Below are 26,441 nucleotides of genomic sequence, written 5' to 3' on the forward strand. Positions count from 1 at the left end.
TGAGATGGAAAGAGGAGGGAAAAGAAGGTGGATTGACGCAGGACGAAATACGTGACTTGCTGAGATGGCACGATGCTGACATGGTTGACTGAGGAGAGACTTTACAGGTGAAGGAGTGCCCACTTAGACAAAATAAAAATGGAGCAATTCATTGGTGTTGAACACATTGGATCATTCACTGGGACCTGTTTTCTAAGTAAGACTTAACCGACAAGAATGGATTCTTTTATAATTTTGGTGAGAGCGCACTGAGACAGACACCGGTAACACAGAGGAAACTCCAGAAAACCAACACCATCTAGTTTGAGGTTACAGACAACAGCACTGTCCAGATGATCCTACACACTAAACTAACCTCCCCTCCCCTCCCCCTGAAAAGGACTACACATCAAACCCATTTAGATGCTTTGCATTCCACCTTTGCCATTAACACATTTTTGGTTTGTCAAACACCAAGACCTCTCAGGTTCCGTTTTTTCATTTTGCAAACAGATTGTTCAAGTTCAGCATTTCAAACGTGGTGAATGCTTTTCTTTTAAACAAATCATTCATCAGCATCAAAAAGCCTGCACGAGTTTCATCCATGTCTAATGCATTTCTAACAACTCCTCCTTTTAGTAACATATAAAGTATAAGTGTGTGTAACAACCAGTGCTGATCAACAGCGTGGCAATGGCCATTAGCCTTTCATGCTTGAGTTAAGGCGACCTCAGTCAGGATTTTATGAATGTGTTTATTTTTTAAAGTATTTTTTATAACTCTCTAGGCACAAAAACAACTGAACTTGTTTCTATTACTATACTATTATTAGATGTTACTTGATAATAAAACAATAGATTGAAGAGTCTCCCACTATGGAAGGACTGGCAAGACATCCTTGTGCTGTTTGGCATGTTTTCATTTTCCTTGGCCAACTTGGTGGCTGACAGGATGAAGTTACAGTGAATATTTCTGGCTACGGTGCGGCCTTATGTGCAACTCTGCCACGAAAACCCATTTGCACAATAGAAAATGACAAGTCCGGAGTCTGTGCACTTGCGGTACGTGACCATTGTGCCCGAGAGGATTAGGATTCTAACACTCAACACCTACTCTGCTTATCTATAAAGGATTTTATTAACAAACAGTTAGCTGCTTCCCTGAGCGTCGTCTCATGCAAGAAACATCTTCCAGGACATTGTGACTTGTCTGTGAATGCTCCATAAAGCAAACTAAAGATCACCCGGCTGTTCTAGGATGCTACACTGACTTGATTTGACACAAAATTATACTGAATCACATCAAGCACAGAGAAAACAATCAATTAAATGAACTGCACGTCACTTGAAAAATAATTACTATCAGTTGTAACTGTGAAACTGCCAACTGTAAACGTTCTTATTTTACGTTATCATACCAGTATTGATCGAGTCCTTCTGACCACCAAAACCTTTGCACACTAAATATGAAATAAGCTGATTCCTGTGAATTTGAATTCACAATGTGAAACCACTGTTCAAAACCTTTCCTGTCATTTATTATTTGTACACTACATTAGGGTACACTGCACTCTTCTTATTTTACTTGTCTCATTTATTTAATTTTATCGTTGCACTATTTTTTTAAAAAAAATCTATTTCGAATTATACTTAAAAAAATATTTTATTACATTTTAACATTATTAAAACACCAAGCAGGAGTAGCATCTTGAATTTTCATGTTCATATGCTCTTTTTTTTTTTTTTTTTTTTTACAATAATAATAAATAATATATATTTATTATTATTGTTATTATTTTACAATGACCATAAAGGCTTCTGAAATTGATTCAGATTCTGAAAACTTTTGCATAGACCAAATATTTATGTATCGAAATAAATAAATAGAAATAAAAGGCAAAAAATAAAAGCAGTTTTAGCACATTTTTTTTCCCACAGTTCTTCCACAATTTTCACTGTTTTTAGGAATAAAAATTATTAACAACAATTAGTTGTTAGTTGCATTCTTTATAGTTATTATTATGTTTTGTTTTTTTTTTTTGCAAAAATGCAACTGTATCAATTAGACTTTTTTCCCCCGGAGGTTGAACACCAACACAGCCATGCAAAGCTGAGGAACTCTTGGAAGCACGCGGTGCAAACAGGGACAATGAAGGAGCCCTTCAGTGATGTCTACAGCGCTGGGGATGAGATGTGTTACATGGACGGTTGCTATCATTCACCTGGAGCCTCATGGAGCCCAGACACACTGTCATAGAAAGAGGCTCTCTGAAAGGTCTGTATCTCTACAGCGGCAGGGACACGGGACAGAAGAAGAAGACAGGAGAGTGAGACAGAAAGAAGTGAAAGGACACACGCACACATACACACCCACCACCATTAGTTTTCCTACACACACTTAAATATGCTGTACAAGCAATAATTAGCTGTTTGATTGGGAGGTTAATACAAAACCACAAGTTAGCGTTGGGTTATCTGCAAATAATACAGAGAATTAGTGATTAGTAGTGTGAGTGAAATATTAGAAAGTCTGAGAGAAATATTAGTGGTTTGAAAACACAGGACTATTATTTAATAGGACAATTAGAGGTTGGGGATTTCACTTGAAAATGCTTACTCTGGGAAAGCTTTGAACTGTCACACTTTGCATTACCTTTTTTACCGTATGTTTATCTTCGTCCTGGTCACATTCGTTGACACAACGCACTAAAGCTAATTCAATTCACTTGGCTCTTTAGAAACGATGGGTTGGACTTACCGTCCTTCCAGAGCTCAGCCACAAATTTGTCGGTGGACTGATGGAGCAGTGTGGCTACATTGTCATTCAGAGGGTCCATGTTCTTCATGAGCCATTCATCAGCTTTGTAGTCGACCTGAACAAACACATTGAGCTCTCAGTACCATGTAGTAGCTGCATGAGACATTAAAAGATATTCCTGAAACATTTTACACACTGGTCCTTTAAATCGCGGAATGCAAAAACTTAGTTGCCGGCCGCTCTCTACAGCCAGAGCCAGAAGTACCACTACACTACCTGGTAATTGCGTGCATGTAGCCGGGTCAATAAAAGTCCTAATTCATGCAGCTCTTGACTAACTTGCAGCCTAATCAGCTTATTATTAAACAAGTGTTTTGGGGATTTGTGGCAAAGTAACCTCCTCCCACCGCACAATAAAAAGACTAATGTGCTCTAAGGCGTACTGGATTACTTTGGAATTTAATAAATAATTGACACGTTGAGGGACCTGAGGTGAGGAATGCAGGGTTTCCAGATGGGTTCTATTAAGACTGTGGAAAAGCAAACTCGGAGTGTTTGCACTGACTTCCCCTTCAGAGCCACTGTCACGCAGGATTTATTTGGTGAAGTTCAAATTCATTTCTGGCTCCGAGACTGAATAGTGGATGCAGCTATAGTTTCCACCTGTTTGGAATGGCCTGGCCGAGGCCGAAGACTAATGTTTGAAATGAAAATTTGCCAAGAGCAGAAAGGGACGGACAGAAACTTAATAAAAGCACCGCTCGGGGAGGAATATCGGCCCTCCTGCTGTGACTGACAAGCATCTTCCCCCCGAAAGTTTTAGGAGGATCATTTTTCTCCTCACAGATGGCAGCCCCGCCGCACCAAAGGTGGAACTTTTAGACCCATGTTATATAACAGCCAACCGACAAAGACTCAATATTACACCAATGTGAACCAGATGTGGCTTTTGTGCGGCAGAGCTGGGCTGTTGTTTCCAGGAAATGACCTGGTTGACTGTGCCTTCGCCACCGTCTCGACTCCCAAGACCCCGAGTCTTCAAAATAGGTCAGGCACAGTTCACTGATTAATCAATTAACAAAAAAGGAGGCATGGAACAGTGTCTTGCACAGTCTGGAAATGTAAACTTGATGCAGCACAGCACACGCAGGAAGCGAGGCTGCCCGAGTCCACTCCACTGGCCCAGGAGGAAGGCAAGAAACAGAGAAATACACACCCGTCCTGCGTAATGAATGATGCAGAAGTCGGCCTTGTCTTTGAGCTGGCGGGGTTTCTGGAACTTGGTGTGATTTCCCTGCTCCTGCAGCACCTTGTCGATGAATGTCTTGTCGGTGGCTTTGGGGAACCAGCACTCCTCGTCCAGCAGAGCCAGGATACCTGGAGGGTTCGTCTGCAGGAAAGACGCAAGACCAGGGGTCACTAAAAATAGCACAACTCGTTGAGCACGCATCAGGATCAACAGCCAGCTCGGGCCATTGGTGTGCAGTGCTGTTGTTGGTCCCACTTCAACATGCCAACGCGGTGAGAGACCACTGACCGGCCTCTCGATGAGGTCGATGCAGGGCTGCAGGTCCAGGCCGAAGTCGATGAAGCTCCACTCGATGCCCTCCCGCTGGTACTCCTCCTGCTCCAGGATGAACATGGTGTGGTTGAAGAGCTGCTGCAGCTTCTCGTTGGTGTAGTTGATGCACAGCTGCTCGAATGAGTTCAGCTGGAAGGAAGCAGACGCGGCGTGTTCATTTTGGGAGACAACTTCGGATTCAGTATTATTGTCAATGAATTCCGTGATGACAGATGCCAGTAATGCGGAGGTTTTGCAATTTGTGGAAGCGCATTCTTTCAAGATTGAAACATTTTATTTGTCAGACGTCATGTTTCATGGCAGTGAAATGTTGGTGTGGCAAAGCCGCCTGACGCGCTTGTGCATTGCAAGGAAGAAAGTGGAATTTCAGAAGTCGCAAGTTAAATATAAGTTTCACAAAAGTACAAAGTTAAAAAAGTTTTTTGCATAAAGAGAAACGCAATGATCACCTCAAAGATCTCAAAGCCGGCGATATCCAGGATGCCGATGAAAGAAGCCCCCTGACGTTTGGTCCTGTCCAGGGCTTTGTTGATGCGGTGAACCAGCCAGCGGAAGAGGCGCTCGTAGGTCGCCTTGGCGAGGGCCTCAATGGCGAAATCAGCCTGGATGAAAAAGACAAACAAAACAAAGAAAGGTACGAATGAAGCCACAGAAACCTCCCTGTTGAAGTACAGAGAGCCCTCAAGGACTCACTTATGAGAGTGGTTTACCTGCTCTTTGGTCTGCGCTTTCTGGACATAGTCTCGTCCCACTTTGATTCTGGGGCTGAGGATAGCTCTGGTGAACTCCATGACATTCATTCCAAGCAGGTGACAAAGCTTCTGCGCCGCTGGATGGGGCAGGTAACAGGAAGAACATAACTTATGGAGTCATTATTAACTTTTCAATGCATGTTTTTAATTTAGGATTTAAAAAGACCTGGGGGAAACCTGATTACCGAACACGCCTCGTCTTTAACAAGGAACCACTAAATGAGTCAGTGTATGTGAAATATAAGCGGGTTGATAAACATTATCTCTGTACTTAAGTAAATGATTAATGAACCATCTGACGTCAGTATAACCCGGGTTGCAGAGGCATCAGTTGATAACGACATGATGTGGTTCAGCTGTTCATGAGAGCAGAGGAACCACATCATTCAATCAGCAGTGATGGTGGGATTCCAAGGTGTGAATAACCAGTGTTCACTCAATCAATAGGTCACTGGTGGCAGCTGACAGGAGCCGTGTGCTGATGTGTTGGTGTGTTGGTGTGCTGGTGTGTTGGTGTCTTGGTGTGTTGATGTGTTGGTGTGTTGGTGTGCTGGTGTGTTGGTGTGCTGGTGTGTTGGTGTGTTGGTGTGCTGGTGTGTTGGTGTGTTGGTGTGCTGGTGTGTTGGTGTGTTGGTGTGCTGGTGTGTTGATGTGTTGGTGTGTTGGTGTGCTGGTGTGCTGGTGTGTTGGTGTGTTGGTGTGCTGGTGTGTTGATGTGTTGGTGTGTTGGTGTGTTGGTGTGTTGGTGTGCTGGTGTGTTGGTGTGTTGGTGTGCTGTGTGTTGGTGTGTTGGTGTGTTGGTGTGCTGTGTGTTGGTGTGTTGGTGTGTTGGTGTGCTGGTGTGTTGGTGTGCTGTGTGTTGGTGTGTTGGTGTGCTGGTGTGTTGGTGTGTTGGTGTGATGGTGTGTTGGTGTGCTGGTGTGTTGGTGTGCTGTGTGTTGGTGTGCTGTGTGTTGATGTGTTGGTGTGTTGGTGTGCTGGTGTGTTGGTGTGATCGTGTGTTGGTGTGTTGGTGTGATCGTGTGTTGGTGTGCTGGTGTGTTGGTGTGATCGTGTGTTGGTGTGTTGGTGTGTTGATGTGCTGGTGTGTTGGCGTTTTGGTGTGTTGGTGTGATCGTGTGTTGGTGTGATCATGTGTTGGCGTGTTGGTGTGTTGGTGTGTTGGTGTGATCGTGTGTTGGTGTGTTGGTGTGTTGGTGTGCTAGTGTGATCGTGTGTTGGTGTGTTGGTGTGCTGGTGTGTTGGTGTGTTGGTGTGTTGGTGTGATCGTGTGTTGGTGTGTTGGTGTGATCGTGTGTTGGTGTGATCGTGTGTTGGTGTGTTGGTGTGTTGGTGTGCTAGTGTGATCGTGTGTTGGTGTGTTGGTGTGTTGGTGTGCTAGTGTGATCGTGTGTTGGTGTGTTGGTGTGCTGGTGTGTTGGTGTGATCGTGTGTTGGTGTGATCGTGTGTTGGTGTGTTGGTGTGTTGGTGTGCTAGTGTGATCGTGTGTTGGTGTGTTGGTGTGCTAGTGTGATCGTGTGTTGGTGTGTTGGTGTGCTGGTGTGTTGGTGTGATCGTGTGTTGGTGTGATCGTGTGTTGGTGTGTTGGTGTGTTGGTGTGCTAGTGTGATCGTGTGTTGGTGTGCTAGTGTGATCGTGTGATCGTGTGTTGGTGTGTTGGTGTGTTGGTGTGTTGGTGTGATCGTGTGTTGGTGTGTTGGTGTGTTGGTGTGCTAGTGTGATCGTGTGTTGGTGTGCTAGTGTGATCGTGTGATCGTGTGTTGGTGTGTTGGTGTGTTGGTGTGATCGTGTGTTGGTGTGATCGTGTGTTGGTGTGTTGGTGTGCTAGTGTGATCGTGTGTTGGTGTGTTGGTGTGTTGGTGTGCTAGTGTGATCGTGTGTTGGTGTGTTGGTGTGCTGGTGTGTTGGTGTGATCGTGTGTTGGTGTGTTGGTGTGATCGTGTGTTGGTGTGATCGTGTGTTGGTGTGATCGTGTGTTGGTGTGTTGGTGTGTTGGTGTGCTAGTGTGATCGTGTGTTGGTGTGTTGGTGTGTTGGTGTGCTAGTGTGATCGTGTGTTGGTGTGTTGGTGTGCTGGTGTGTTGGTGTGATCGTGTGTTGGTGTGTTGGTGTGTTGGTGTGATCGTGTGTTGGTGTGTTGGTGTGATCGTGTGTTGGTGTGTTGGTGTGTTGGTGTGATCGTGTGTTGGTGTGTTGGTGTGTTGGTGTGCTGGTGTGATCGTGTGTTGGTGTGTTGGTGTGTTGATGTGATTGTGTGTTGGTGTGTTGGTGTGTTGGTGTGATTGTGTGTTGGTGTGATCGTGTGTTGGTGTGTTGGTGTGTTGGTGTGATCGTGTGTTGGTGTGTTGGTGTGATCGTGTGTTGGTGTGTTGGTGTGATCGTGTGTTGGTGTGTTGGTGTGCTGATGTGATGGCGTGTTGGTGTGCTGTGTGTTGGATTTCTTTACCTGTGTTCTCGGGCATGGAGGCCTGATCGGTGTTCCTCTCCTTTTTAAAGACAATGTTGCCAAACTGCAGCACGGCAGAGACGACCTTTAACATGCCTGAGACGGATGAGATGCCTCATGAATGCAAAATTGTTTGAAGTGAGACTAAGACAATGCAGCTTTATTTGTCCAGTGCCGCATCAGGGCCACTCTTATCACTCAGTGGCAGTTTCTTCCTTGATTTTAGAACACATTTAGGAAAAACTGCACAACTTACAGACAATTTCATCATGGGAGAAGCTCATGATATGCATCGCATCCAAGGTTTCCTGGAAATTGTCCTTGTCCTGCTGGCCTGGGATGGGAATGTTACCATTGGACAGGAAACGATAACTGTTAAACCCCTCGAGAAGCAGGTCCGCTAAAGAAAGGAAAAGAGAAACATTTTCATTTCTGGAGCAAGCTTGATTTTATTTTTCCTCAAAGCAACAACATTCTTTTGTTTAGTGACACGAAATGAGGTCAAAGATAAACAACTGGATTTCCAATGTCTCGAAGTTCCGCCAACGTGTAAAGTTCCTGGAACTGTTTAAATCCAATATGCTATGTGGAAAAACACATAGTTTTCGTCTTGCCTTAAAATGTCTGGGCACGTTTCATCATCAGGACACAATGTCCAAACAATTTAAATGAAAAGTTTACAAGAGGAGCCGGCTAGTGCTAATATGAACCAGGTTTCCTTGGTTTTATTCCCGCCTGGGGCAAAAAGGAACGTGACAGCTTGCAGAAACTCCTCGGTGTACATTTGTTTCTCATAGCTGCGGCTGAGAACTCACTTCGAAGATGCTCTCCAGCGCCGGCCAGCAGGCGGTAGAAGATGTGGAACGTTCTTTCATCCTTGGCCTGTCTTATGGCTCGCGACTTCTCCAAAAGATCTTCCAGCAGAATGTTAAGGACTGGCCAAATGAAGTAGAATGAGAAGTAACACACCATTCAAAAAAGTTTTCTCTTTTGAGAATAAAGTGTAATAAATAGACAAAGACCGTTTGAATTTTTTTTTTGAGTCATGCAGTCAAAGTGTAAACTGTTTTTTTTTCTGCCTGTCCTGGAAATGAGGATACAAGTTTCGATATTGGCCCCAACGATGTATCCTGCGACATCGAAGTTGATTCTGATAAACTTCCCCTGCAGGAAGAAAAAACAATGTTTTTATTCTTGTCTACATCCATATTGCTCACACAATGGGATTTACATTGCAGTATATTGAACAGCAAGTTTAAAAAAATACCTCCTTTGGACAACAATCTGCATTTTTTTTAAGCGCTGAAAATAAAAAATCTGCACCACTCTGATCTTTAAACTTACTGTAAATCACTGACTGGATTCACAAATGCATCTCTTACGGCACGTTTTTTGGTAAATGCCAAAAGAAAAAAAGAATGAGGACTTAACCTTTGAGGACATTCTTTATATTTATATATTATCGATACATCTGTTCAAATAATGAGCACAATCGTTCAAACTCACAAAGCGCGATGAGTTGTCGTTCTTTACGGTTTTGGCATTGCCGAAAGACTCGAGGATGGGGTTGGCCTGCAGGAGCTGCCGTTCCAACTCGCCCTGTGGAGGAAGACGGAGCAGGAAAAATCACATCAGCCTTCAAGCATTTCTAACGCGCGGCAGTCACGCACCGTCAATCAACTGGCGCTGCGTGTATTTCATGGGTCTGCTTGGCCAGAACCTGCGAGGGCCGACGGGGCTAAATCGGTGCCTCGGCAGTCCAGCTAATGTAGCGCAGAGATCCCTCAGCTTTTCATCAGGTCTCTTGACAGCACAATGTGATTTTCGCCAGAGGAATTTTAACGCGCTGACGGAGCCAAAGCAAATACTTTGATTGAACATGTGAAACCGCGGAGAGCATGTAGCGTGTGCAGCGTCTGACATGCATTGCAGAGGGCGGTTACGATAAAGGCTTCCTTGCAATGGTTGCAATACAAAAAAATACAACACCTTGCATATCCAAAGAGCACAGAGGCAACAATGGCTTCCTTCAAACTCCTAGTTCTATATGACTTTGTGCCACAAGCTTTTCTATATGGAGTTCTGAAATATGGAGTTCCCAGTGCAGGAACCATTCAACCATCAATAGCTTCAGCTAGGTTAGCTTGAATAGAGTCTGATAAATGAGTGACGCAAATCGAAATTCTTCCAAATATTTTTTTTTACGACAATAAGGAAAGAGTTTTCAGTGTCAGCGCCTATAACAGTGAGGACAACTGAGAAACGCAGCAGTCTAGACTGTCCTAGTCTGCATTACACCTTCTGTCTGAACTTCTTCATTTGTCTCCTTTCTCCCCATTCAAACCGCAGCCTTCCTCTGCCTCCCCTTGACGCCTGCGTCTGCATTCCTCTGGCCTGCGCTCAGTAGCAGCTGCAGCTGCAGGGCAGGCGGGAAGAAACACCAAGGAAGTCCATGTGGACGGCGTACTCAGACGTGCACAGAAGTGTGTGTGTGTGTGTGTGTGTGTGTGTGTGTGTGTGTGTGTGTGTGTGTTTCAGTAGCCCATTCACAGCCACTGAAACGAAGTGCATTAAAAAGGCATTCGCTCGGATTGTGCACGCTTCTGTGCGCTCTGCAGGTCAGAGGTTTCACTTGAGGCTCTTGTACTTTCTTATGGACACGGAAACATCAGGTAGCGGTTTGGGGGAGAAAATAAATACCCCGGACCAGAGGTGAGTCGGGAAGGTTTCTCGGAGTTGTGCAGAGTGCACGGGAGAGACACGGGAGCGAGGCCCCAGTCCGTTTCCCTGTCAGCAAAGTCTCATTTTGTCTAAGTTCTTGGACAACAGTGGATATAATCTGAAAACACAGCCAGGCAGGGCTGAAACACCCACATAGAAACCTGTGTTTGGTTATTGACTGGGCAGCAACAGTTCGGAATAATATTAGCATAGCCAAGGGTACAGGATAGGCCAATGAATTATTCAATGACGAGCTTCTCGAAAGGTGCACAAGCGCCTGACTTGCATCTGAAATAAAAGCATGAAAAGTCTTAAAAAACTGAAGAATGGAAAGACGGTCGTGAGATTAATTTTCCCATCTGGGCATGCAGCAATATCATGCACGTAAACATAAAAAAATGGATTTAGAAGAAAATATTTGAGGTGAGATGTTTTGTGCAGCCACAGTCTGATATTCAACCCAAATCGAATTTTATTTTGACAAATAAACCCAGTGACTGAACGACTTTACTGCAGTCAGTTTCTCCTCAGCACTTTTAAAGGGTTTAATCTGACCTTATTTGTTTGCTCTCAATGTTTCTGGCTTTTCAAAACAAAAGAAAAGACAGCATTACAGTGTTTTTGTATCATGAGCCTGCAGATTCTCTGGGCTGCGAACAATCCCGCGAAAAGACTGAGCCAGCACAAACAAATACCTCATACACAGTAAAGTTGGATTAGTCTGTCATTGTGAAAGTGCGGACATTTAGAGAGAGAGAGAGAGAGTGTGAGAGAGAGAGCGAGAGAGAGAGAGAGAGAGAGAGAGAGTGTGAGTGGCATGCATTGCATACACACAAAAACATGGCAGCGGGCGGCACAGTATTGGGAGAAAAAGCAGGAGGAACACTTGCCTGGAACTTGAACGCTTTGGGAGATTCGGGCTGTTTGTTATGGATGGACAAATGCAAGTGTTAATAATAATTAAAACTCTAGAGCTCATGTCTGACAGAAGCCACAAGAGACAGACACACAGTCTGGGACAGCCGGGCCTCAATAGTCTAGCCGTCTAGTTAGTTGCAAAGTAAATACAAAGCTTTCACTAGTAGCTATTCAACAGAATTAAGAATTAAGATTTTTTTTTTCATTTTGATTAAATCAGAGGTTCTCAACTGGTGGAGGCTCAGGACCCACATTTTGTTTTCTTATTATGAAGACGCAACCCAGATTTATTGCACAAAAATGAAAGTGCTAGCTCACTTTCTATCATGTCTCGTAAATAAATTATTGAAATATATTCAATTAAATTGTGTCCTGCAAAATATTTCTCTATATATACATACCTTAAAATGGAAACTGCCCACAATGTCGCGATCCAATCAAAACAGCTCCACGACCCACTTATGGGTCAGGACCCACCAGTTGAGAAACGCTAGATTAACTGTTCAATGATGGCAACTACCGTAATTGCTGGACTATAAAGCCGCTACTTTTCCACACACTTTGAACACTGCGGCTTTAACGATGATGCGGCTAATTAATGATTTTTTTTTTTATGGCCAAAAGAGCTTCGCGACGCCAGTGCATTTGGCCTCGTCGCATAGGACCAACAAAATTACCAAACACATAACAGCGGACCAATGAAACGGTTGAAATGAATTAAATGGAGCGTACTCTGACACTTCCTTTAATCTGAAGCGAAGGCAGAGGCCCCTCTGTGCTCTATTAAGAACAGGTACATTGGACCTCCAGCAGAAAAAGTGGGTCAATTTAAACCTGAACATTTACCTCTAGGCAAATTTTGTGATCTCCAGGCTGGTGGAGGATGAATTTACTTTTGTTTTGAACTGTCCTTTGTATTATGATTTAAGAAATTCTCTTTTTGAATCAATTCAGCGAAAAGATTTCGGATATTTTCTGGAAATATGAGGGGGAGATTCTGTGCTGGTTGTTTGAAAATTAGGTTTCTGCTTTGGCTAAATGTACAGAAAAGGCCTGCTGGTATCGGCGACAAAGTATCTTGTATCCCGTCTGACAAATGATTTTATTTGTATGTGTCCCTATTTTTATAGGTTGTGTTATGTTTTGATTTTCTGTTTTTCTGTAGTTTCCAAGCTATTGTGGATGTAATTGTGGGAATATTATTAATGGCCAAAGGTATTTTAATTGTAGTGAGTGCGATACTATTTGTTCTACTTGTATTACTTTTTGGACTGATACATCGTAAGTATTTTTCTTCATTGAATATTTTTATATTATTATATTTTATTATTATTATATAACGCATTTTGGGTGCCTTTATGAGGCATTACAAAACATAAGTGTTCATAATCGTGTATGACAACTTATGACAATGTTTATAAATGATAATAAGTGGTGGATATAATGTGTTATACACTCATCATTCATAATGTTTTATACCTCCATGGCAAAGTGACACTGAAGTCCTAGATGGTTATAACCATATTATAACTACCAGTTACAAAAAATGTTTTAGACGATGACTTTGTGAGCTTAAAGTAAAGTGTTATGTTTTATAATGACTTATAAAGACAATCATATTGCATTATACAATAGACCTTCATAGAAAATGTTACCAAATTTTTTTAGTCGGTGTTGCTTTTATTCAGGTGCACTCCATAGTCCAGCAATTACGGTACACATCATGACTTGGGCTACTCTACCACTGAGAAGGAAACTATGACATGATACCATTCTGCGTCTGCACACGATTATTTTTTATGTGGAAAGCAGAGAGAATTCGCACTGAGCTGAGCTGCTGCCCGTTGGCCGTGTCGTTGCCATCGCAAGAGAGGATTATGATAATAGGTTTTGAATCTACCGGCGCGGTCCGACGTAAAAAAAATCTGACAGGAGTGAAAGTGAAGGTAGTGAGTGAGGAGGTGGTTCACTCACAGGAATGTTGTGGTCTTTGCGTCCTTTGTGTGAGGAGGCGACGTGAGCCAGGTACTGGATGACCTTCTTGGTGTTCTCCGTCTTGCCAGCGCCGGACTCACCTCTGAACGGGACAGGTGTAACAGACAGACAGACAGACAGACAGACAGACAGACAGACAGACAGAAAGACGTAAGCACACGCCTCACGCAGGAAGCAGGTATGTATGAGTGGCAGAGGTGGCAAAAGTATTCACATTCTATACTCAAGTAAAAGTACGGATACTTGTGTGAAAAAAATCAAACAAGTTTTATTAGGATGATGCCTTTGATATTTTGATATGGTTATCTTGAAATGTATCCATACAAATGAGGTATTTCCAAAGTAGTTTAGGAGGTAAGATGGTATCGGTATCGTTCGATATTCAAGGTAAAGTATCTGTATCGTAAATCAAAAAGAGGTATCAATCCATCCCTAATTTAAACAATGTATGAAACAATACATTTTTTGATAAGCTGAGGTACTCTAAAATCATCTCCCCCCCTAGGTTATGATCCAGCTTTATATTGAACTACACAACAGCAGAGTTCCACTTCAAGGAACAACAATAACTATGGTAATAATCAGTGGATTACTTTGAACAGAATTTGTATCTTTTAAACACTTTTAAACACAAAACTAAACAAGCAAGGACAGATATTTGTGTACAAATGCAGAGAGTATAAAGTTGTCAGAAAAATAAAAAGTCAAGTAAAGTAAAGATACCTGATAAATCTACTAAAAAGATGACTGATAACTGTAATAAGGTACAGGTACTTCCCACCTCTGGACAAAAGTCGCGGCACATTCAAGTACAAATGCAATGAACTTTCTTTGCAATGGTGAAACACAGGGTTTGTTTTTTTTTGCTGACAGGGCAAATGAAACCGCAGGTCAACGTGTTTTAGTTGTGTACAAGTCGACCATGTCCAGACAAACACTCTCAAAACTCTAACAATAACTCCAACTCACAGCAAGGTGGTTGGGAGAAGAAGAAGAAAAAAAAAAACAGAGCAGAAACAACTGTTGTCTAAATTCATGGCGAGTCTGTTAAACTGAGGAGCTCTGTGGTTTGGTTAAACTGGTCTCCAAAGTTTCCATGCTGGGGTTTTGTCCCTAATCACAGCCTTGTTTGGATGGAATCATCCGCCGCTGCCGCAGCCACGGCCCCCGCCAAAAGAAAATCAGGGGCAATAACTGAAACAGGATCAGCAACACCGAGTCCCTCGACATACCAGTGGCTTTAGTCTAGCTTGCTATTAGCACCACTGCACCAGTGCAGTTTTAGCTTCCCTACTAGATTCCAATGGGCGGTTCCTCAAATGAAGCCTTACTTATATAGGTCGAGTTGGTTAACGTCTCTCCTTTAAAATACAGCCTCCCACGGAAATAACATAGTAATATTTAATGAGTGCTAGCAGTCGCGGTGACAGCGCTGCTCACTTGTGGCGCAGCAGAGCGACGATCCCTTCGTGAATTCTACCGTGTTTTTCTGTCGATCGCTACGTGACTGACTGTCACACATGAGCGTCGACCGCGAGGTGTGAGATTCAGCAGGTTCCCAGTGTGGAGGGCCACCCTGTTCCTGTTCTTTGAGACCTTTCCCACAGCCCACAGCCACTTTTGGGCTCTGTTTGCGCGAGCTAAAGGGAAGCCGATGACGATGGACACACCTGCAACATGCTGTGGCTACAAGGTGCAAATGAAGTAGCTCCAACGCTGAAACAACGAAAGATGTCCTTTACAGAATTTCAAGCAACTTGCAATGACATTATCAACTGAGGCAAAAAAAAAAACTAAATGAAAAAACAGCTTTTAATTAATTCTCTTGAAAGAAAAGCACGCATGCTACCAAGCCACAGTGCCTCAGTTTCCACTAAGAATCCTCTGGAAATAATAATAAAAAAAAAGGTTATTTGAAACAAGTTTTTAAATAAAACGACTGGTTCATGATTGTCGACCGCAGCACGAAACAGAAAAAAACTGCTTCAAACTGCAAAAAATCCCTCACACTCTCCATTTTTTTAAAGGAAATAATGCAGCAGTCAGATCCTGCTTGCCTGAGTGATTCTCCTGGAAAGGAGCAGCTGCATTATCAGAGTTCGTTTTTTTTTTTTGTTGTTTTTTAAACACTGACCAGAATAAAATCAACAATGTTAGAAAAGAAGGAAAATGACACCAGCGTTTGTACTCACGTGCAAAGTATCGATTGGTCCTCACGATCTGCAAAAAGATGAGAGAAAAAAAAACAAACTTGTCAGTCTCTTTGCTGATGTGATGGTGAAGTCACACAGTCAACAGTCACACTGTCGATACAACAGAGGTTATAAAAATATGCGGTCAGGGCGAGTTGACGACAATCTTTCCGATGTGCTCGAACGTTACGCGGGTCGAAATGAAAGCACAGCAGATGACGACAGTGAAGAACATGAGAAAGACATCTCACAACTGGAACTGCAAAATAGTGGCAGTCAAAGTCATTTTTTTCACATAATAAATGGAAACCTGAGGAGCCAAAATGCGAATAAATCAAGTAATGCATGTAATTGTCTTTGTGTGTGTGTGTGTGTGTGTGTGGGCCACAGCTTCAAGAGCTCATTCCTCAGCCTCCTTGATGCAGACAAGCCTGCAGAGCCATGCTGTGTCATGGCAATAAACCCACACCCCAGACCTGTAAACCAAGACCTGACACCTTTCATCAGTGGGAGCCAGAGCCGGGCCAGATGACAGCATTAGCTACGCCCACTGAAACGTGTGACCTCTCAACTCCGAGGGTCTGTCCCGCTTTACAGAGCGCAAAAAAACAACAACAGAAACAAACAGCAAGCTGTTGCAATGAAGGCTTCTTACTATCTAACAGTGCTGGGTTCCAAACTACATTTGTAGCGTTTAACAGGATGCATCTATCAAATGTTGGAAAATGAATCAACTTCCAAAATCCAAGAGAGTAAATATCTTAGTGTCTGCGAGCCAATAATCATTTGGCATAAGTGTCGAGATCTAAAGTCGCTGGCGATTGGCGTTCGCCATATAGAGGCGTGAACTAAGGACTTTGTTTTGTTGGTGTGAAATTTAGCGCCATGCCAAAGAAGCCTTAAGTGTGGTTCCATTCCATTAAGGTGGATCAAAAGAAAGCAAAATGCAACTTTTGTCCCAAGGAAGTAGCGGCAAAGGACGGGAATATGCAACAAACTTGATTTAGAGGAAACCACCAGTGAAATGGAAAATGAAATATTTGTGCTGATGAAATGCCAATGAATGAATGAAAATTCTTTATTTATTCATTATTTTTAAACTGGGTATATAAAAAAAAGGATAGTTCTGTAAATGGTATCGAAAAACCAAGGTATAGAAATTGGCATTGTATCCAAACATACTGAATGCTACCCACCCAGCCCTCCAGTTCTTCCACTCTTGAGAAAGCATGATCTCATATCCAAGAAAGTGACTTAAGCTACTCAGGCCTCCGACATAGTTCAAATTTTATCTCCCAGTTGAAGGAACGAAACACCTGCATCACAGGTCATATCTGAAGTGACCTTATCTCATGGGGCAATAACACAAACCAGAGGCTGGCAAGTGCTCAACAAGTGAAGCTGCGTGTCCGACCGACTCGAGGCACATCTTGCTTTTGTTATGCACGCGCAACTTTCAGGGGCTCGTTTCACTGCCATGGACGTTCTGTGAGATCCATCTCCGTCCTGTGAGATCTTATTCTCAGTTTGAAACCGCTTCTTGAGCCAGCCGCAACTTGACCTGAGGTCTTTTACTTCAACGACAGAAGCAGCACCGACACACTGAATGGGAGGCTTTGATCGACAGGAATCGCTCGGATGTGTGAACTTCCTTGAGGGTCAATGTTTTTTTAACCACTGTGCAGTGAGATTATGTCAGGTGTGCCGTGAAAAGTGATCCAATTTCACTTAATTGGTCTCAAGAAATAACTACATTCCATTGTGAGTGACTGTGCTTTAAAAGGAACATGAGCCTATTTTCCTCCCAGGAGTGACTCTGAATAACTGAAGACAGTTTATTGTCACTAAGAAGTGTCATTTACATTTTTTTATATTTATTTTAATATTTTTGGTTGGTAGTGTGCCATGGGATTTTTTCGATGTAAAAAAAATGTGCTGTGGCTCAAAAAAAACACTGCTTCAGGTGACAAAATGGCTCTCAAATGACGTGAAAGAGTGAGTTTCTGTGGTTTTGACCATCTGGCATCACAACAGCGTTTCATTTTTTTCAGCGAGAGGAATGCGGCACAGATGAGGGAAATTATGCTTTTTTTTTGTGCGAAATTACTGACTCAAACTAAACTACGATGATTAATGTGCGGACGATTCACACTCGGTCCTTTCACTTTCATGATGATGAAGGGGTCCGCTTGTGATTAATCTTCCTCGGCATCTCACAGCCACTTTCATAAATCTGAGTCACGTTAGACGCACTTCACGCCCATATTCGCCGACCTTCTCCCACTGGTTTGGCTGGAAAAGGCACGCAAAGCGACGTAAGCCTTGATGAATACGAAAGCCAAGTGCGCTCTGAATAAACAGCCCCAGCTTTTGGGTGATTAAAAGTAGAACCACATTGCACGCGTGACCTCATAGGTCTAAAATTAGCGCTCGAGCGCAATCTGCAAGTTGAACGTGGAGGACCTCTGTTGTTTGTCCAAACTCCGTGCAGCTGCTGTCAGGTCAAGACACCCACATGGTTCAGCCGCAACGCTGCTGATGCAGTGGTGGAGAATAAAGTTTTGTCCAAACTAAAAATAGAAAAAAAATAAATAAATAAAAATCCCCATGCCCCCGTGAGTTTAGCACACCCAGGCTGTGTCTCAATTCAGGGTCTGCATCCTTCAAAGCCTGCATTTGAAGGCCAGTTGCATCATAGCACTGCGCAAAGACTTGTCCCAACTCACTAAAATTCGAAGGACGCTCCAAATAAAATATGAAGATTTTACCATGGTTTTTTTTTACTCATTTGAACCTCCAACGCCATGGTTGGATGGCGAATCAATGGTTAGCTTGATGCTATAAAAACGTCATTTCCGGGGTTGGCCAGCAGGCGGGAACAGCGGTGACGCAACCAGGAAGGCTAGACCGTCCCATTTGGTTACCGGGGAGGCGGGTTTGGGTTCGCCCTTCTCAGCCGGGTACTTCGGAGGACCCGCCTTCCGACGGAGGACGCCTGGCTGATGTTCAGGTATCATTGTTTCCACAAAAAGGTTCTTCTGATGAAAAGAGGGTTCGACATTCACCAAATGCACATTTATCTCTTGATTCTAGCTGCACTGGCTATTTTCAACTCAACTGATGATCTCTTAATGGTTTTCCTTTGACCTCATAACCCCCTCTGGACTTCTGCCAGGTCTTTGTACGTGGTAGATGGTATACATCATTAATACACCACAGTACTTTTCTACACCTGTACTGTCAAGTAAATTTGTGTGAAAAGGGGGACTTTTTGCAATGAAACTGAAATGTGATCCGCTCTACACAGAGCAACCTGAGCGACACAAGACTACCCATTGGAGGCATTGGTGTGCCTCTGTCGAGCCCAGGCGTGGGCAAACTATGGCCCGGGGGCCATATGAGGCCTGTTGATCTTTTCAATCGGGCCTGCCGAACTTGAAAAATGTATATTAATAGTATGTAAGTCATAAAATAGCTGTATTTCATTCATTCTTTCAGTGTTTTAAGAGTCATTTCAATAAAGAGCTAAATACCATGGGGCTTCAAAGGCACTGATTTGGTTGTAACTTTGCTTTTGTTCATTTTCAATAGACATTAAAACACCTTTTCTACATATCCCATGATATATTTTTTCATCCTATGAGGTGGGTCACCAAAACACTCCATGCATCTGCTCCTGCTCTGCCCACCCTCTCAATTTTTTACAACCCATTGTGGCCCACCAGTCAAAAGGTTAGCCCACGCCTGGTCTAGCCTATTTAATACGATTTTTGTTTGTTTGTTTGTTTAGCACCATTACAGCCTTTCCATGTGCAGCCCCACGCATAAAAATAGCATAGGAGTAAAGCTGTCAATTTGTGAGATTCTGCCGTGATGCTGCGTGATGGCGCCCATCTGCTCCTCCCACCTCGACCCTCTTGGCAGCTGCTACTTCTAATTTTTACTAACTGCCTGTTGAAATTCACTGAGGGTTCCATTCTGGACCAATCCAACCCCCCACCCCCAGTGGATTGCTACAGACTACACATACCACTTAAGAATATGCGTGAAATGGGACATTTTCTACGCTGGCAGATGTTTTTCATTTCAGCAGCAAACACGAAACATCACCCGCAATGTTTCCCCCCCACAGCTACTCTCGGCTAGCCGGTTGGATAACACGCGCTGGGAGATGGAAATAGGTTGACCCACTCGTTTATGAGGTCTTCAGATTGAACACATGTGGCCTATGTTTGGGTACAAGCTGAAATGTGTAACAGTTGCAGCACAGGAAAGGTGGCGTTTCAGAACAAAAACAACTGTGGCAGCGTGGGGTGACATCACCGAGTGTCCGCAGTTGGAAATAATAATGCCTTCATCCAATAGAACTTCTTTTATGATGCTAATTTAACGAGACGATGAAAAATTCCACCGATGATTCGGAATGATTCGGAAAAATCTGCACATGGTTTGTCTCTTGGGTACGGGAGGATTGGAGGTGGTGTTGCACATCAGGGTTCCCTTTGTTATTCATTTATCCCCTACGAGGATTAAACAAACCCTCATTCCTCGCATTCCAGAGCATTCCCACTCATGTCCCATCTCAACTGTGGCCCCAATCATAATTATGAGAGCTCCTTATTCTCAACCTCATCTGACCCTGCAAAGCCTTAGTTGCTCTCTCCTGACTGTAACACGGTCCTCTTGCTCTGTTGTCATACGCCTCATCATCTACTATGATATCAACCATTTATTCAACTTCAGGAAAAAGTTGGTAAAAACCTTTCAGGCTATGATGAACCTTGAAAAATAATAAGCCGTGGTACTAAATATTACCAACACGCATTTCTTCTTCCAAAATAACAACCCAATAGAATTCCAACCAGTCAGGAGCTGAAGAACTGGCAGTTGGATCACAGCAAAGACCAATGCTGTCAGTGTTTATGACCCAATAATTTCAGTTTCCATGTTTTGCCATTATACTGAAGAAGATTGGGACATCTTCTAATATCAATAGCATCTATCTAATATCATCTTGTAGAGTTAACTTTGTTTGACATAACTGCTTGTAGAAAGATGTAGTTAAATCCCCTCAAGTAGCGACTCAAAATAGTTTGACCTAAAATGTGGTAGCTACTTTGACACAACATTTTATCCCTCTTTTTGAATTTAATGAGATGCTCTCTTTGTGGGGGAGGAGGGGGGGATTTACTACCAAGAGGCGTGATGACCCATCATCAGATTCACCATAAACATTCTCCACAACCACAGCTCAATCACAACTTAAGTATACAAACATTCCAAGTTAATGGATGGAAATGACACAAAAAAACGGCCCAATTTTGGCAAAACCACCGTTAGAATTTGACATGTAATCGGTAAACAACATCTAATCAAGTCTACATGAATATTGGTGAATTAAACAAGTATTTTACATATTTAAAATGTTTCTGAACTGAATACAAAAACAGTCTGGCCCCCACAGTAACAGAAGTAACAGAAGCTTAGAGGAATCAGTATTAACCAACTGGGATCTCTGTGTCAGGGTTTAACTGAAATTGTCCGCACTACATTTTAAGCCCTGAAGTTTGGCTTCAATGAAGGAGTTGTAAAAGAAAAAAAAAAAATAGAAATAGACTCCACAGAGAGAATTCTGGAGCCGTGGCAACCACTTCACACGCAGGAAATCCTGAGCCGTAGCCGAGGTAGCTGCGCTCTCGTAAAATTGCTGTTACATCTGGTGAGATTTACCCACATACACACACAGACATGAATGTAGCGCGAGAATATAGCTAGCAAGGGAATGAACACTTTAAGAAAATTGCCGCTGCTCATTCACAAAGACCTTGAGCCGAGGCAGGATAGAGCAGAGCAAGGCACTTAAAACACAAGGATAAGGTGCTTGTATGTGTGTGTGTGTGTGTGTGTGTGTGTGTGTGTGTGTGTGTGTGTGTGTGTGTGTGTGTGTGTGTGTGTGCCTGCCCGAGACTCATTCACATTCCCAGACAGTGGAAGTAGCAAACAGCCTGATCTGGAAAGTCTGAGGGTAGCTGCAGTATTTAACCGCCACTCGGCAGCAACGATGAAGCCTCACTGGTTGAGCTGGTTGAATGAAGATACTTCACCAAGACTGATGGAGGCCAACGGAGACCAAGAGGTCGTGCTTAACGTTCACGTGACATTTAAGCGCTCCGAAACGACTAGAGGATCATCGCAGGCAAATTTTCCCCTTGACTGGCCGAGGTTTGTGACACATGAGTAGCAAACTACCAGGCAGCATACATCTATATCCATATATATATGTATATATATATTAGGGATGTTAAAAATAAATTGCTTATCGATTAATTGTCAATTAAGAATTTAATCGATTAAATTACATTAGTCGCAATTAATTGAGCAATTGGTTAGTTAATATCACTATAACAGTATAGTGGCAGGAAAGAGCAATTCATTTGTAGATACTGTGATTGTCATAATAGACACATAACAAGTTACTTTTAAGGAAGTAAGTGAAATGTGATCCATTAGAAGTCAACTTAAAGTCAGAGGATACATTTCCAGGGCGTATTTACTGTACTCTAATGTAAAATGGGCCACATTGGACCCTTAACATTATTTTAAGGGTTAAATAATGTGTTACACAATTATCATTGTGAAATTTAGGTTCCTTCGGAAAAATCACCGCTGATCAATTAATCGTTAATCGATCGATACGGTCAATTAACTCACGGTTGATGAATTCATCGATAATCGATAATTTGCATCCCTAATATATATACACACACACACACACACACACACTTTGTGTGTATATACAGTACAATGTGACTTTAATACCCACTGAATGTGTTGGTTTGGCAGCACCTCCAATGCATCGCTTTACATGATCATTATCACATATTAAACACTGCCACTTTCCTAAACACTCATTTAACACTAAGTCAAAGATCCAACTCTTTTGAAACTACACTACAAAAGGCAGCGTGTGGCAACTGCAACTGCTGAGTGACAAAAACGACTCGACTGTGACATTTACTGTAATTCCGTTGAGCCAGCTGCCAGTCAGGCATTTGCAGTCGTTCATGGGCCTTGGAACACCACCCAATGAGGTGACTGACCATTTGCGTGCACCAATCTGTGTGTGTCTGTGCGTGCGTGCGTGCGTGTGTGTGTGTGTGTGTGCTCTGGAATTTGGATGACCCTGGTTTCCCTCCCCACCAGCACTGGGGCCTCTTGGGTGTGGACCAGGCACTGTTTTCAGCAGGATGGTGTTACAACAGAAGCCCCATTAAGGCGGAAAAGAGAGGACCAGGTGTGGCCTTGTCAAAACGTCGAGAATCTGAACGTAATTTATAAGAATTCTTAGCATTTACGCGTTATCAAAGTAGCGTGGTCCGTGTACAAAAATACAGATTGACAGGAATCATCATCAGAAGACGCATCGATACCGATACCTGATGCCGGTAATCTGTACCAATGCCGGGGTTGAGTACTGTACTCGTAAAATACGACCCGATACATGACACCGACAACAGTTGTATATGTCTTTGGTTAGATTTGTGTTTGTACTGCAATGAAACATGCTGAGGAATGTTGTTCAAATAACAGAAAATCTGTGGAGGAAAAAGCAATTCCATAATTCTGTCATACATAATGGCCTTATTATTAAGTCCACGGTTTCGGTTTCATATCATTATTGGTGAGCACTGAAGTGCAAGCACTCGTACTTGTGTACCGGTGGATCCCTAATCATCAGTATATGCCTCCTGAAAATCACTCAGTGGGTGAGAAGGTTCTTAATCCCACTGGCAGTCAGTGAATCATTTTAGAGCAGGTGAAACATTGAGCGTGTCGTGACATGAAACCAAACACGAGAAATTAACAAGGACATTGCGATGGCAAAGGGAGCAGTCAGCGACCAATGGGATGCTTGAAGCACGTCGTCACGAATAAGTGAGCGGCTCCATCCGTTCAGAAATGTCAGCAGTTTGGAACAGAATCAGAGAAGAAGAGTGGGATGGCGACACTTTGGTTGTGCTTTCCCGGATTTTGACTCAGCTGGAACATGAATACGGCATATCAATATGAAACGTAAATAACGACAAATTATCTAAAATCCTGGCGAATTACTGAAGAACAAACAGTAAATTTCAAAGTCAAAGATGTTCAAAAACATCTTGATGTTTCGTATATGCTCAATGAAGCTTCTGAGCTGTGAAGGGGTATCAGCTAACCAGCTAACCTTTATTTCTGTTGGACAGACTCTACATTAGTATTTCAGACATTCCGAGGACTATTTCAAAGACTGCGCTATCTGGAAAACATCTCAGATCACATGCATCTCTTATTATTAAACCTACTTTCTGTCTGTTCCTGTTCCAGCTTCTCATAAAATAGTATTAGTAATAGTATTTATAGTCGAATGGACATCCATGGGGTGAAGTTGCAGCAAAAGGGTTTGTGACTAGAACTGCAACAGCTGGCAAGAGGCAGTTTTAACAGTCGTACTGTTAGCCACTGCAAAGCAAGAACAATATGCGTGGCTGAGTTAAAACACGAGGCGGGGAGCCAGCGACGACTGAACACACGGAGTTCCATGGAGAAGCCATGGCAACGGTGAGAACATGATGTAACTCCTGGTTCACTAGGCACAGAGGTCACGTCTGACAAAGTACCAGCGGGGCCACAATAGCAAAACAAAAACACGGCCACATGTGCTCTCATTTTCTAACAATAGCGAAGGGATGCGGGGCCCTAGTTTCCATTTTTACCACAAACTGTGCCAAATGAACTGCTTGAAGTTAACACATGAGCAAGCACATAAGACAAATACTTTGATTATGCATTGAGCACAATTGTTGTTATGCCTCCTCCTAATCTTTTTTTTTTTTTTCTTAATCAGCACGCTGGGGTTGATTTGCAACTGTGGTGGGTGGACGTGCTGTCCCTGAATAGCTCCGCTACTTAGCAGTAGGACCTCTGGCTCCACTGCTTCATAATCTAACAATCTCTGCTACACAAAAATCCAGTGATTGTAGACATTCAAGATTTTGTTTTGTTTTGTGCTGTCCTGTGTATTGTGAGCTGGTTGTTTGAAAATGAGGTTTTTGCTGAGACTAAATTCATGGACACCTGCTGGTATCGGCGACAAAGTATTTTTAATCCCATCTGGCAAACCATTTTATTTGTATGTGTCCCTATTTTTTAGAGGTTGTGCTGTGTTTTGCTTTGTTCTCTATTGTGGATGCAATTGTTGGAATATTATCATTTGACAAATTTATTGATCAGTATCTCATAAGCCCAAGTGGCCTGGGCACCAATCATGGTATTTGACACATAAATAAACAGATTGATCAATCAATCAATCAATCAATCCAACTAGATCATCAATTTACAGCTGACAGTACAGTCACAGCAGTGAGCAGAAGGTAGTTGTATATCTTCTTTATTCAATCTTGAATGTACCTACCAGTGTTGTTGGGATTACTCCATAAAAGTAATCCAACTAATGATTTCAGACATTTTGTGGATAATATGACTGATGATTTTTAGCTTGCAAAATATTTCGGAAAAGTAGTGGAATCATTACTTGATAAAAGTAATCATGATATAATTACCAGTTTTGCCACAGTAATCTTGATACATTACATAATTAGTTTAATTACAGTAGTGGATTACTTAGTAATAGATTACTCGCCAACACTGGTACCTACACAGCTATAAAAATGCTAGCTCTGCTAGTTTCCCTCAGCAATTCACCAATCAAGAGGGTGTAATTTACAACCACCTACTGATGCTCAACAATGATTGGACTCCCTCCTGTGCTAGTGTGTATAAATTAGCTGAAAATATTGACAAATTACAAGCTGTTAATACCAAGAATGCAAAAATTGACCATGTGCTGCGGGCGTAGCTGATGAAAGAGAACAGAGGGGAGACGGGAGAAGATATGGCAGAGAGCATTTGGCAGCGTAATGGATTGCAGATGGTAGCTGTAGGTGGCTTGTTTTGCCCACAGTGGGTCTTTGTGACGGCGAGGCCTGCCATAATCCAACAGGACTGGGCTGTTTGGTGTGTGTGTTTATGCTGGCACCTCTAATATCACAGGGCTAAGCTCAGAAGCCCCAGAGGAATGCAGACACACAGAGGGGAGTTCTGGTCACAGAGAGGAACTGTATAAGTGTGAGTATGTGCGCCATTGTATGAACGAACACAACGGAACCAATTGGTTGAAAAAAGGAGAAGCAAACATAGGTTTAAAGGTCCAGTGAGGAAAATTTGGGTTGATTAATGATTTTTTTGTATTGGTAAATGCTTAACATTCTGCCCATAAATACATTAATAAAAGTGTATACTCACATTACAATAAAAGTAATTTGGTTTTCTTACCATTAGAACGGGTCCATATATAGATATTAGAATATACATGGAGCAATAAGGGTCTTGCTCATAGTTAGCTGCCATCTTGTGCCACCACTATTTTTTAAAGGAAGTCCAGTATTTAAGGAAGCCCAACTGGCAGTGCACTATATACTAAATGCACTGTCAGGTGGGCTTCCTTCAAAAATGTACACAACGGACCCTTAAAATGTTTCTGTCAAATTGCAAAATCAAGGGAAAATGTGGTAGAACTAACGCTAGAAGGAAATGTAGGTTAGCGACAATGAATGTGAGAAGAAATATAACTTGCAGTCTTGGAGAAGTGCTCAATTGATTTTTATTAAAATAACAAGGGATTATAAATAATGATCCAATATGATGCTACCTAGGAAACTACTTCCTCCTGAAAGCTTAGTTGGCTAAAAGCTTGTGAGGTTTGCTTATGAGGGCACAAGAGGGCATCGGTCAGGTAACCTTATCTTCTGAGCAGGGAGTCTGGCATCACCGCTATGTGTCTGCAATGGCTGGATTCCCCATGACAGGAGACTTAAAACCATCATCCGTCTGCTAAAGGTCTCTGACTCATACAAATCGCTCCATAGAGAATCGAGCATTGTGCCAGCTGAATGTTTTATCCATTAATAAGTAGTTAAAAAAAAAAAAAGGAATTCACTCACTCAAGCAAACAAACAAAACGAATGAAACTAAGAAATGAATTCTTCTGTCAAAGCTGACAG

At 42.6% G+C, this 26,441-nt stretch overlaps 1 protein-coding gene across 6 annotated transcripts in view; it reads right to left on the reverse strand.

The window, feature by feature from the left end:
* Positions 1-26,441, reverse strand: part of LOC142892383 (myosin-10) — a 54,136-nt gene that overhangs the window by 14,689 nt on the left and 13,006 nt on the right. For 5 of the 6 annotated variants that reach the window (XM_076032526.1, XM_076032523.1, XM_076032527.1 and 2 more), the window contains exons 3-14: positions 15,343-15,370; positions 13,130-13,232; positions 9,023-9,115; positions 8,617-8,680; positions 8,332-8,430; positions 7,773-7,916; positions 7,517-7,612; positions 5,029-5,147; positions 4,768-4,920; positions 4,274-4,447; positions 3,953-4,126; positions 2,737-2,851 (exon numbers count right to left, since the gene is read on the reverse strand). In XM_076032526.1, the coding sequence (XP_075888641.1) occupies positions 2,737-2,851; positions 3,953-4,126; positions 4,274-4,447; positions 4,768-4,920; positions 5,029-5,147; positions 7,517-7,612; positions 7,773-7,916; positions 8,332-8,430; positions 8,617-8,680; positions 9,023-9,115; positions 13,130-13,232; positions 15,343-15,370 (1,362 nt within the window). Of the gene's footprint in view, positions 1-2,736; positions 2,852-3,952; positions 4,127-4,273; positions 4,448-4,767; positions 4,921-5,028; positions 5,148-7,516; positions 7,613-7,772; positions 7,917-8,331; positions 8,431-8,616; positions 8,681-9,022; positions 9,116-11,127; positions 11,158-13,129; positions 13,233-15,342; positions 15,371-26,441 lie in introns of all 6 variants that reach the window. The other variant, XM_076032528.1, reaches the window with a different exon arrangement.

The sequence above is a fragment of the Nelusetta ayraudi genome, unplaced genomic scaffold (genome assembly GCF_046127955.1).
Source record: "Nelusetta ayraudi isolate G7.1 ecotype Tasmania unplaced genomic scaffold, CSIRO-AGI_Nayr_v1 ptg000034l, whole genome shotgun sequence".
Lineage (NCBI taxonomy): Eukaryota > Metazoa > Chordata > Actinopteri > Tetraodontiformes > Monacanthidae > Nelusetta > Nelusetta ayraudi.